General features: G+C 39.7%; 1 protein-coding gene across 1 annotated transcript; it reads right to left on the bottom strand.

The window, feature by feature from the left end:
- Window positions 1-777: 777 nt before the first annotated feature.
- DEPDC7 (DEP domain containing 7) lies at window positions 778-9,655 on the bottom strand. The gene is made up of 9 exons (XM_062577246.1): window positions 9,583-9,655; window positions 7,003-7,390; window positions 4,762-4,889; window positions 3,676-3,865; window positions 2,652-2,866; window positions 1,687-1,829; window positions 1,370-1,495; window positions 1,187-1,265; window positions 778-1,036 (listed from the first exon to the last, which is right to left on the bottom strand). The coding sequence occupies exons 1-9, from the start codon at window positions 9,653-9,655 to the stop codon at window positions 822-824; spliced, it is 1,557 nt and encodes a 518-aa protein (XP_062433230.1). The 3' UTR covers window positions 778-821.
- Window positions 9,656-12,354: the final 2,699 nt, after the last annotated feature.

The raw sequence follows: 12,354 nt of genomic DNA, 5'->3' as shown, positions 1-12,354 counted from the left end.
AATCAAACAACATAATCCAAGGTCTTTCATTTCTTCCAACTCTTTTTCTAATTACAGCTGGTGACATCATGAAGACTTACAGACAAGGCAGAACACAGCTTTGCCATGAACAAAGATGCCTTAAAAGTACTGCTGGTAGCATCATAATGCAGCTCTGTCACTGGTAATTAGCCATAAACAGCATGGTCTATGGCAACCAAAGCCAAACTGACTTAAAATCCAGAACACCTTTCATCTAAGGAAAGTCAATGGGAGTTCACAGTACAGCATGGGATTAAGCTGGGAACAAGTCAATTGTCTTTCCTGTCAATTCCTCCATGTGAGGTCCTTTTAACTTAAAACAGCATAATGGTTTGTCATATACATACACATACAGTATAGTTAAAATTTGCAAATTAAGAAAGCTGTGGCATATCAAGCAGATGTTAACTTTGCTGATAATTTAGAGTCATGTACCTTTAATCTTGCTGTATGATATATTACCAGGTCAGTCAGAAAAAACTGCTTAGTATAAACTAAGTGCTGGGGCAAAAGATGACAGATCTCAATTCACAGAAGTGTTCCCATCTCAGTATTTTTGATACTTGAAGAATGCAGGAGTCAATAGAAAAAAAAGGATTATTCTGGTACTACAAGTAAGAATGAGCAATGCTAGACTGTACAGTACAGGTTAAGCTTGGGTACCACTGACTTTGGTAATAATTGTAAAAAATTCCATCCAGTTTCACAAAATTTTATTAGATATACAAATACAAAAGATTTAAAAATATATTAGTGTTTTGAATGGTGCAATACAGAGAGGAAATAATCTATACTTAATATCACACACACATATTAGTAACTTTGTCTCCAAAATACTGCATAAAGATACTTGGATTACTACTATGAAACTGACCTAGCAGTCTTTTTCTCTCTTTGTCAGAGAGTTTTGAATCTTCATCAATAGCTTTTATTAGTGATAATAGCTCATCTTTTGTGGTCTTCTCTGTATTGGAGCGGTACTCACTTTCATCAAGTTTCTGGCAAAAGGTGTAGCCTAAGAGAAAAGACAAGACAATTACATAAAGAACAATAGTCAGCCACCTTAGGGATTCATTAGTCAAGTTAGTCATTGTTACAGGTTTCTCAATCTGTTTTATTTCACAGGTGCAGACAAGAATAAAAGGAGTTGAGTTTTAACCGTTACCTGTTATCTTACTAGGATCTTGGCCTTTCTGAATAGCCACCAGTTTATTGCTGACCATTTTATGCAGTGTCCCTGGAATCTTTAAGAAAAGGGAAGACCATCAAATAGCAGCTCAAGAAAAGGAGCACAAGATGCACACGAGCACAGGACATTGCAAAAACCTAAGCATTTTCTAGCTCTTACCTTTAACACATCTTTTTGGTGATCCACAAGGAACAAGATCAGAAGGTCAGTTTTCCCTCTAGATAGGATTTTATTGTTGATAATAGCTTTAGAGAATGTTCTTTTCACAACCATCCTGTTGTCACTCTAAAGAAGGTAAAGAACAGTGACCAGAAAAGGAGCATTAGTCTCTCTTTTTAAGTAGAAGGGTATCACCTTTGTTCTTCTAGAATCAGTTTTTCCTGTAGTCATGCTTAACATCTTTTTCAACCTGTACCTATGACATCTAGATTTCAGTAAGTGTGAGCAATGTATAACAGTTAAGAATGCACATTTACCTCTTTCTGTAGTTTGAGCTCAGAATTATGTGCTGCAACAGCCATGAAGTATAGTAATCTCCGGAACTCCTCCCTAGTTTGGCTGTCTAGAAGTTTCAAGTAGAGTTGAACTGCTTCTAAAGATTGCTCCATCTTCCCATTCACTGCAAAGAGAAACGTTTATGGACCTTTCAGTTCTATCTTTAAGAATTGCCATATCTGCTTTTATAACTTTAATTATTAAATGAGCCACAGAAGAGAAGTGCACCTCTCTAAACAAAACTTGGCAAACAAATAATATTATTGCAAAAAAAAAAATCCTCATAGATTGAGACCTGTTTGTGCAGTCTGAAAATAGTCCAGGCCCAGACATTTAAGAAAGTTCATTTTCAACTAACTTCAATTATAGTTCACAGTCCACACAACATGACTGAAATAGCTGGAAGAGGAAAATAGTTTAAGAAAATAAGTGACCTCTAATTACGACAAGAGAGATCTCACAAGAATTTTAAAGTGTATTTCTAGATAAATGACCTAGATTGATTGATTAATTGCAAACTATCTTGAAAGGCTTTGCTAAGTTTTAATGTAACTGGCATTACTATGCACAAGTTTTAGATGTGTCTATTATATTTAAATATAAGTAAGTTGTATTAGACTCCATTTACCATGTGGGGAGGAGAAATAGGATACAAATGCAAAATATTCACACCAAGGTTAAATAAGAATAATCAAGGTAGAGCAGAATTACAGCATTCAAGTTTCACAGCCATTATACACAGATCCAAACACAAAATATATAACTGCATATAACCAGGACCTTAAAGCAGAATTTCACATTATTTCAAAGCCGTCTTTACAGCAAAGAGAAAACAAAATACACACAACTCCACAGCAGTCAGACTTCAAGCTTGGCTGCTATACTAAATAGCTGCCTTCAATACACTTATCACATAGGCTTAGGAACTTAGCTTTGTTTTACTTACCCAACAGTTCCGCAATTCCTGAGTGAATTTCAGATGCATAGCTTAACAGTGGCTCCTTTTTCTGGCCATAGTATCTACCAATGTTTTCAAACAGCAACAGTTTCCATGTGTCTGCTTTATCTGGTTGATCAGGCAAGTTTCTGCTAATATCAACTACCATATGATCTGGAAGATATTCCAAGCAATCTATTGCTGCAGACAGCCACTCATCTGTTCTAGAAGATGAAATGGTTTAGTTTTGTAGCATTATATATTTATATCCTTCAGTCAGTTGCGTTCCGTTTGATGCAAAGGAAGTACATTCATTTCTCAATTGCAGTGAAAGCTGGATGTGTAGGTACTTAAATACCTTAGGAATTGTTACCAAAAAAATTCCTGTCCCATTTAGATCATAGCTATACAGTTCTTTGCTATGTATTTAGTCAAGATGAACAATTAATATTCTTCCTAGCTAAACAGTCGCAAGCAGTTAAATGTAAATTTAATGATGTCCTCTACTGTTACAGACAAGGGGAAAAGAAAAAAAAAAAAGAATTGCTAAATAAACAAACCTGAGCCTTGATCTGATTCAGACTGGTAGAAGTTTTTCAGTCTGTGCTTTTAACTGCATTTATACAGTTTCAGGCTCAGCTTTCTCTTACTTTCTACATTAAGGAAAAAAGCTAAGGAACAAACCTATATGCTCACAGGTAATTGTTTAGAAAAGCTTTAAGCTAAGCTAAATACTCTATTCTTCCAATTACTTCCATTCAGTAAACAATAATCACCCCTGGAAATACTATCTGTGCCTTCAAAAGCACTTCCAGAATTCAGCAGAAATTCTCTCAGCTACTTTTTGATTTAGAGCTTAGCAATTGTTATGTACTAGTTCAGTCAATTCTAACAGACAGGCAGACATGTGCCTATTTATGTCTTTTGTACAGTACTAGAGACTATGAACAGTTCTTCTACACAAAGATCAACTGCCTTATTTTTACACAGCTTCAGAATGCTTTCTACTCTGACTAGAGTAATTAATACTTACTGAGAGTCACTGAAAGCCTTGAGAATCTCTCTGTCCAAGTAGTTACTTGTGATGATATACTCAGTTCCCTTCTTTGGCTGTGGAAATTGAGGTTTGATCTCTCGGCGTTCAAGTAAAGAGTCAAGGAGTGGAAGGTCCACAAGCTGCAGCAGACGAGCAATTGTTTGTTCTTGCCATACTTCATTAATAACTGGAAAGAGTTAAATACACAAAGTATACAGATTTGGCAAGTGCAAGAAAACAAAACAAGAAAAACCCCACACAACTCTTTCCTCTCAATCCTAGTCCAATAGATTAATTTTTCCAAACAAAGATTTACAGTAACAGAAAGCATGTTCCTTATCAGTTTTAAGTGGATTTTATCACAGCAGAAGAAAAGAGTTAGCCACTTGTTTAGTTAACTGCAAATGTAGGAGAACTGCTTTCGGATAAGTCTGAAGTGCCTTACATTCTTTGTACCCTGATTTGCAGGCAATCTTTATTCCAGATAAGGGATAAAAAAAGGCATAATAGTGACATTCAACACTTACTGTAACTTCTACAGCTACTGTCTAGTTCATGTTTTTTGGCATACATTATCATTTTTCAAAGGGAAAAAACAAAATAGTTTACTCAGAGAGAAGACAAGAATTGTCAGAAAGAGCTTTAGACCATTACATACACAACACTGAAGGAGAGTTGGACAATGCAGATACAAAATTGAAAAGCTAGGGAAGAGTTTTAGCTAACAGTACATTATTGGTCATGATTTAAGTTGTGTGTGAATGTAGATCAATTAACTGAATATTATGAAGAATTTTCCTAGCTCTCCTTTGAATCCGTCGCAATTGTGCATTCTTTTCTATAGATTTCAACACTGATTTACTTCAGCTAAAGATTATATTCTAACAGACTGGACCTATTAAGTTAAAAAGCAAGCCTGCAATAAAAATTGTTTGCCTTTGCTATGACATAGTGTTCAAAACAAATACTAAAGAAAGTCAGTTTGATAATATCTCAGTTCTGACAACCAGCCATAAGTCTTTCTAGTCCAACAGTTATCTCACTTTTCCCTGCACACAATAACTTAGGCATTATTTGGCTTACCTTGACGGGACAAACTTTCAGAGATGTTTACTTGAGGAGCATTTGCAGGCTTTAAACTCAAGTTTTTCCAGAGATCCTCCAAGCTTTCTGGTTTGACAGGAGTAGGGTTAAACACTGTCTTCTCATATCTGAGATAAAAAAAAAAAAAAAAGGAGAGAGAGAGAAAGAAAAGAAAAAAAAAACAAAACCCAAACCTCCTCAACATTAGGACTCCAGTCTTAAAGGACAAGTTACATTCCCTAGAACTAGATCAATACAGTTAAGGAAATTTTACCATCCCTCATGAAAAGGACAATGTTATTTCAAGAAAGCCCTAGAAGACTTAAGAAGTCTGTAGGTTTGCAATTGAACATAGAAAAAAAATATATATTTGAAAGAGTATTCTGCTTGAAATATTTGAAAGAGTATTGCACTTGGCCTAAAAGGTAGCCTCTTGGTCCTTAAAAAGTGATGCCAAGAGCTAGGAGCTTTAATTAGTCTTAACAGTAACAGCAGCTATACCTTCCACTTGAGCTCATTTCTCTTCAATCAAATATAGGGGAAAAAGAAGGGGGGCAAAGTTGCACAGAATGCCAGAAGCAATAAAAGCAAGTCAGTCATGTGCACCACTGGAGCTTTTACTGCTTGGTCATACAGATGTCAGGGAATAAGAAAGCAAAAAAAAAATTCACTACTTTCTCTATGTCAGCACAGGAACATGTGCAGCATATTAAGGAACTATTTGCATACAATAGTTGCACACAGTTCCAAAGTTCCTCTTTGCAGGAACAGCTGACACTGTGAAGCTACCTCAATTACCACAGAGAACATCCAAGAGAAGGAAACAGGGAGGGGAAAAAGTTATAAAAGTAAAGTCTACAAACTCCTCAAACCTCTGGAGTTCTAACACATTTTTTCCTGAAGTGAAGTGAGGCACAAAATTAAGATTTGTTCTCAAGAAACTTGAAGGCGATTGCTCCTTAGCAAGGTCCTTCCTAAGGTTACAAGGTTTGCTCCAACAAATTAGTGGTTTCCATGCCACCAACTAATAGAATGTTTCAGATACCTGTCACTGATTTTTTAAAAAAAGAACAATTATACATTAATTGAAAATCATCTTGTTTCATGATTGCTTGTCCAATATATTTCAAGTCTTACTTGAAAGGTTTGTGACAAATACACTTTTAAAGTATCACACTTGATAACTCTAGAGAAACAGAAATGCTTTAATCCTCTTTCCAAATAAAAACTCGGGCCAGTTTGTTTAGCAAAGAACAAAATCCAGTATGTGGGCATGTGCTGAGGGGAGGGAGCAAGACCATGGAACTATCTACTTCTAATCTCTGCTTTTAGAATTTTCTGATCATCTGAGTTAATGCACTTAAGTTCTTTTATGTTTAACACTCATGGACACATTCATCACATAAGTTTTTTTTTTTTTTTTTGGTCCATCCAACACTATCATAGTTTTCAAGAATGTGTATTGCCAAAGTTTACTGCAATAACACCATGGAAATAAGTTCACACAGAATACTTTAGAATATGTCAAGTGCTGTATCTGAACATAAGAACTGTTCAGAGCAAGTTACTCAGAAAAAAAGAAAAAGCTACATGGAAGTTTACATTACTTTGTGATGGTTGGAGTTAATTCCAATTAATTCCTCTGGCCGCATAGTAGCGTGCAATAATGTAACAGTGTAGTAGTCTGCTACCTAGCTTAGGATCAGGTCATGCGCACATGAAGACACAGCTGAAAAGGCTTTTGCAGGGTGGGGTGGACAAGAAGCTAAGTTTGATGCCTAGTCAAACTAAGATGATGGGAAAAAAAAAGAAAAAAAAAAGTTTTCCCTCAACCCCCTTTAGAGATTGGATACTACAGGATGGATTACTGGCTTCTGCCAGAGTTAGATCTGCAGTGACTAAGGGTTTTTCCATTTCATTAGCCTACTTGATACACCTGAGCACTATGTGGTTATATTAGCTTAGATCCTAATGGATAAGGATTTACATGCATGCAACTTCTCCCCCACACAGAAGGCATTCCAATAACAGACACAAATGAGTAACCATGCAGGCTAAATGACTGCTCACTTGGAAGTGCAGTTCCATTCTACTTATCTTCAATCCACAAACATTTGTGGAAGCAGACACTTTTTTTCCCAGGTCCTGTAAGTACACTTTATCTCCTTCCTCCCTTCCTAAAAATACAGGAAGCTTTCCTATTGTAAAGTGTCTTACCTTCATGTTCTATTAAGTACTAACCTTTGAGGTGTACACTGCTGGTGATCTTTATCAAGATCTGTTTGGTTTGAAATATTTGTGAATCTGTAGAGACTACTGCTACTATCTTCAAAAACAGACCGTTTGTCCTTTCCAAAGACTCTAGTTGAAACAGCCTCAAACACTTTGTAGTCCATCAGTGCTTGACATACTCGCACTATTTTAGCGCGGGAAATATCAACATCTCCAAAGTATTTGTTCTGGAGAAGATGAGCAAAGACAACATCCACTGCATCAGAACCAATAAAACAGTCATGGTAGCACTTCAGGTTCTGTCGCCGCTTTTTCACTTCCACTTGAGTTTGAAGTGCACTGATAATGCTGCTCCAGACGTAAGTTGCTCCAAATGGTTTCTGCGCCAAGCTAAAACCTAAAGATACAAGAACAGGGAAATAAAAACACTGAACTCATTCTGCAATTAGAAGACAAACTGCCCCCTTTCTCACCACTAGCTCATGAAACTTGTCAGGAGTTAAAGCCTTTGAGAGTTCTGATTTCGTTTGGTTTCAACCAACACGTGATGAAGTGTTAATATATCAGCAATGCTTTCTTCGGATTCTTTAAGTCTCTGCATCATACCACTGTATCTCACTCTGGTGGTGACTTCTATCCCATTATCCTGATGCTTTATAACTAGAAGCTTTTACTTATTTGACAGCATCCTATTGCTTTGTCACAGTACCCTTTTGATTACTCCTTCACTGTATAATGGTTGCACTTGCAGGGCATATTTAAGCACAGGTGTTCCACACAATCAAAGATCAACTATATATAACATTCTAGTTTATCAACAGTAACAAAGGGATACAGCCAGGGGTGGGGTAGGAAGAAAGGAAAGGGTAGGGATAAAAAAAATAAGTCAGAGGAAAGCAGCAAGACTGCATATACACACAAGCCGCTTAGTATCAGAGCTTAGCAGATCACTGACGATCAGAAATTCCCTTCAGACGTGATTTACTAGACACGCATTCCATAGAACAGCTTTATAGCACCACAGCTCTGATCAAGATTCAAGCTCTGTGTACTCAGTACTACTTCCCTGAGCCACCCAGTCTTCCCCCCACCTAATAAAACCACCGAACTATTACTCATTTACCAATCTTAAGTTAAGAATAGCATGCTTACAACTAACAGTTTGAGCAGAGGCCACACTCAGCCTCAGCAAGAACTTGTAATACAGAGCATGCTCAGAGACTTGCAAGCGGCTGGGAGCTTTCCCAGCTGGGAAGAATTGCAACTACTAAATAGATTAAAACATGAGTTTCTCAGTAAGTAAGTAACTAGAAATCAACTTAAGAACTTCATAAGAGATAAAAGCAAAGCAAATAGAAGAAGAGAGAAATCAAGCGTGGAAGAACAAAATTCGGAATTGTAAGTTGGCAGCAGTCCCACAGAAAGACATCTGGGGTTATGACAGCCTTCAAAACCAAATGAATTAACAGTGTGTTGCAGTGTCTAAAAAATGCATCTCATTCTGAAACATATTACCATGAACATTTTGCACAAAGATGCAAGAGACAATTTATCTGTTCTGTTCAGCCTGAAGAGGCGTTAGAGAAATGTATTTCAGTTTTTTAGCACCAGCGCTTCCAGTTGGTCTCCATCTATCAGAGAGTCCAGAAAATAGCCAACTGGGAGAAGGGAAAGAGATTAAGAAAAGAGGGAATAACAGCCTTTGTACGGATCAGCATTATTATAAGGAGCATCTGTTTTTTCTCTAGACCCATTATCAGACAGACACTTACTTTATGAGAAGATTTATGCTAGGAAAAACTTTTAAGTACGATGATAAACACTGGGACAGACTAGGAAGAAATGTTCTGGAATCTCTATTTTCCAAAGCTTTGAAAGAACAAGACAGACACAATATGCACTACATCTAGATGCAGTCCATGATGCCTTGAAGTAGACAGAATTATCAACACAGCACACAGTGGTTACTTCCAGACATACGCTTCTGTTGCCTAACAGCATGCTGGTGGGGTTGTGGGGAGAGAGATAAGAAAAAACCCTAAGCATCAACTCTGTTTTGTGTTGCTAACATGACCACTAACATATATTGCCTGCAGCAACTCTATCACTAGCCACTGGAGTACCACCTCTTTCCCCGTCTGTTGGGGGGATGTGGCATTAAACATGCTCGCGTGGCTGTAGAGCCCAAGCGTTTGGGGGGAAAAGAACAGGAGCAGCTCCCAGCAAGCCCTCCCTGGGCCCCCACGCGGGGTGACGGACTTACTTGTTGGTGTCAGTTCGCTTCCAGCGGAACAACTGCCCCACCCAGGCTCCCCGTGCCGCCCCGCGAGGTGCCCCCCGGCCCCGGCCCCGCGGCAGCCCCGAGCGGCCCCAGCCCGGGCTCCGGGGCCGAGCCGCGGGGCAGCGCAAGCGGCCCGCCCGGCCCCGCCCCGCTAACGGACGGCCGCGGCGGGGCAGCCCGGGGAGCCCGGCCGGGGAGCCCGGCGGCGGCCGCTCAGGCCGCAGCGCCTCCCCCCGAGGCGGGAAGAGCGTCCAGCTCCCGCACGGCCGCCGAGCGGGGCCGCGGCCCCTCGCGCCCGCGCCCCGTACCCGGCGGCCTGGCGGCGGGGCTGCCGAGCGCGCGGAGATTCAAAGCTGCCGCCTTCTCCCGCACCGTGGCCATGGCCGTCAGCGCGCGCGCCGGCCGCACCGAGCACTGCCGGCCGCGCGCCGCCCCGCCGGGATGCCGCCCGCGAGGGGGCGGGGCGCAGCCGCCGCGCCCACCCCATTGGCTGCGCCCGGGCCGCGGGATGGGCCGGGGCGGGGCGCGCGCCGCAGCCGTTGAACGGCCGGCCGGGGGCCGCGGCGGCGGCCTGGCACCCGCCCCAGCCGGCCCCAGCCGGCCCGGGAGCGCGCCGCAAAGCCTCGGCGACAGGAGCGGGAGCACCACCCGTTTCCGGGGGAGAGGGGAGAAAACGCAGCGAAAACCGGGTGTTTTTACCAACGCCACTGTTGTCAGCTGGCTGAACGCTCCTTCTGCTGGGAAGCACCGGCTGAGGGCTGTTAAACCTCAGGTGCCTCCTGCCCTCCTAGCAAAAGGATATACCATGCTGGTAAAGCACGCAGTGCAAACATTTTGTCATAGTTATTGTGTGAGAATAGTTAAAAAATCGAACTGGTCAGCTATATTTCTTAAAATTAATCCGAGTCTCGGCCTCATAAATAACTATGGATGAACACGATAGACAATTTAAAGAAATGAATCAACGCTCACGTATGTTACCGGGACATACCTACGAAGAGTCACGTGTGGTTGAAACTGTCTTTTGATGCCCTTTATGAGCTGTTTATTACAACAATAGGATTTTTTTCCATTGGAATGAAGGAATAAATCAACTTTCACAGCAATAGAAGTTTTTTTTCTACTGTCTGCAGGGAATGGCTGAGAGATCCAACATCATTTTCTGGTAGGTATGGAGCACTTTGATGATACTGACTGAATAATACTGTATTAGGACAATGTAAAATTCAATAGTTTTTGATTGATCAATTTCAATAGAAGCAGACACGAAGTCAGACTGATATGCATGGACTTAAAAATATATAATGCTTATTAACCCCCCTGAACAATACAGATAGTAAAACTGATGCAAAAATTAATGTTGAGATCTCCAGTTACTAAATGTTGTGGTAATTTTGCAAAACAAAATTCCCCGTGAAACTTTATGTAGCCCATTTTACAATGAGCACACAAGCAAACACAGAGTGCAGGATTTCAGCTGCCCAGCAAAGTTCAAGTTAGCCGCCTTTTATTATTTGTTACACTTTAAGGTAGGACACTAGGTTTGTTCATCATTGACAAATGAATAAACCTTGACCTTAATTTTAAACTGCAAAAAATGAGTACAGGGAACTAGATACCATAGGCTTTTATGGAAACCAAACATTTCTTCATTGGCAGAGCAATAAAATATTTAGAACTGCATTATTGACAGTGGAACTTCCTCTTGTTAAGTTTTTCACATATAGAAGACTTAAGCCCAGAGAAAAAGGAATCTATTTCAACTATAGCCAAATCCTAGCCTTTGGAAATTAAATGTGATATTGCTTTTCAAGAACTGAAAGGGAAAGATAAAGCTTTCTTTCTTGGAGGAAGTGGAAGAGCAAGTAAAAAGAAAATTCTGTTGCCATTAAGAACCTAAGCCATTAGATTCACCATTAAAAATATATAATGCATGGATCAATGTGGATTTCGATGACACATTTCTTTACTATTCCCTCTTTTGTAAGAGCTTGAAGTTGCATCTAGCTATTGCCAAAATATTTAGACAAAATTAACTGCAAGTCAGTAGATACCTAAATTCATTTTGATTTTTAAACAATTTATTTCTGTGTAGTTGTTGCAACAAAGCAAGGTATTCAATCATTCTGCAGTAGTTCACTGTAATCTCCTGGAGATAATTTAGAACTACAAACATTTTTCAGGAAGGAGGTGTACCACCCAAGTAACAAGAACATTACACCTTGTAGCAGAGGACCATTTGTCAAAATTCTGTTAGAGAGTGAACCTGTGTTAGCACACAGCTAGTTGCAACTAGCAACACAGCTAGTTGCAAATCCATATGGTTATTAACTTTTTATTTTTGTATACTATTACTGAGTAATCAGCACTCTCCGCTGGATTTCTGTCTTTGCCTCCCTCCATGTTTCACCACAGTGACCCCAATCACTCAAATGCTACCAAGAGGCAGGAGATATTGATAAGCACATGACAACTAGTGGCTCACCAGCCAGCTGTTGTCAAATAGTATCTCATAGCAAAGGACATTATGAAAAGCTATACACGGTTTAATAGTTTTTACATTAACATTATTATAAAATGCTAAAGCAGAGACCTAAGTGGGTAAATAAAGTCTGAATTACATGAAATACTTTTATACAATTAACAGAAAGAATGCCATCTTGTGCAGGCAATGTGATCGTTTTTAGCCAGTAGCTCCTTAGACTGCAGTGGAGAGATCTCATATGGAAGTACAACTTGCAGTATTTGCTGTCACTTTCCACAGCATTTTCCCAAAATGAACCTTCATAAAGTTGAACATAGGATACAAAAGAGAATGCTAGATACAAAGATGTAATTAGTATCACTCGCACTTCAAATCATTAGGACCAACTTAGCAGCATTCCTATGCACATGGAATAGCATCTTGCTCAAAAGCAGTTCCACTGAAAAATACCGGACTGCATGCAGATGCTGCGTTAAGTAAATACATCAAAAATCTGGTACACAGACTATGACAAAGGATTATAAACAGTATCACTAAAGGAAGTTTGATTATACATAAAGCTTTATTGTTTGTTCCAGATCTAATAATGTGATCT

This window comes from Rhea pennata, chromosome 5 (genome assembly GCF_028389875.1).
Source record: "Rhea pennata isolate bPtePen1 chromosome 5, bPtePen1.pri, whole genome shotgun sequence".
NCBI lineage: Eukaryota > Metazoa > Chordata > Aves > Rheiformes > Rheidae > Rhea > Rhea pennata.
This window is presented reverse-complemented; position numbering and strand designations above follow the sequence as displayed.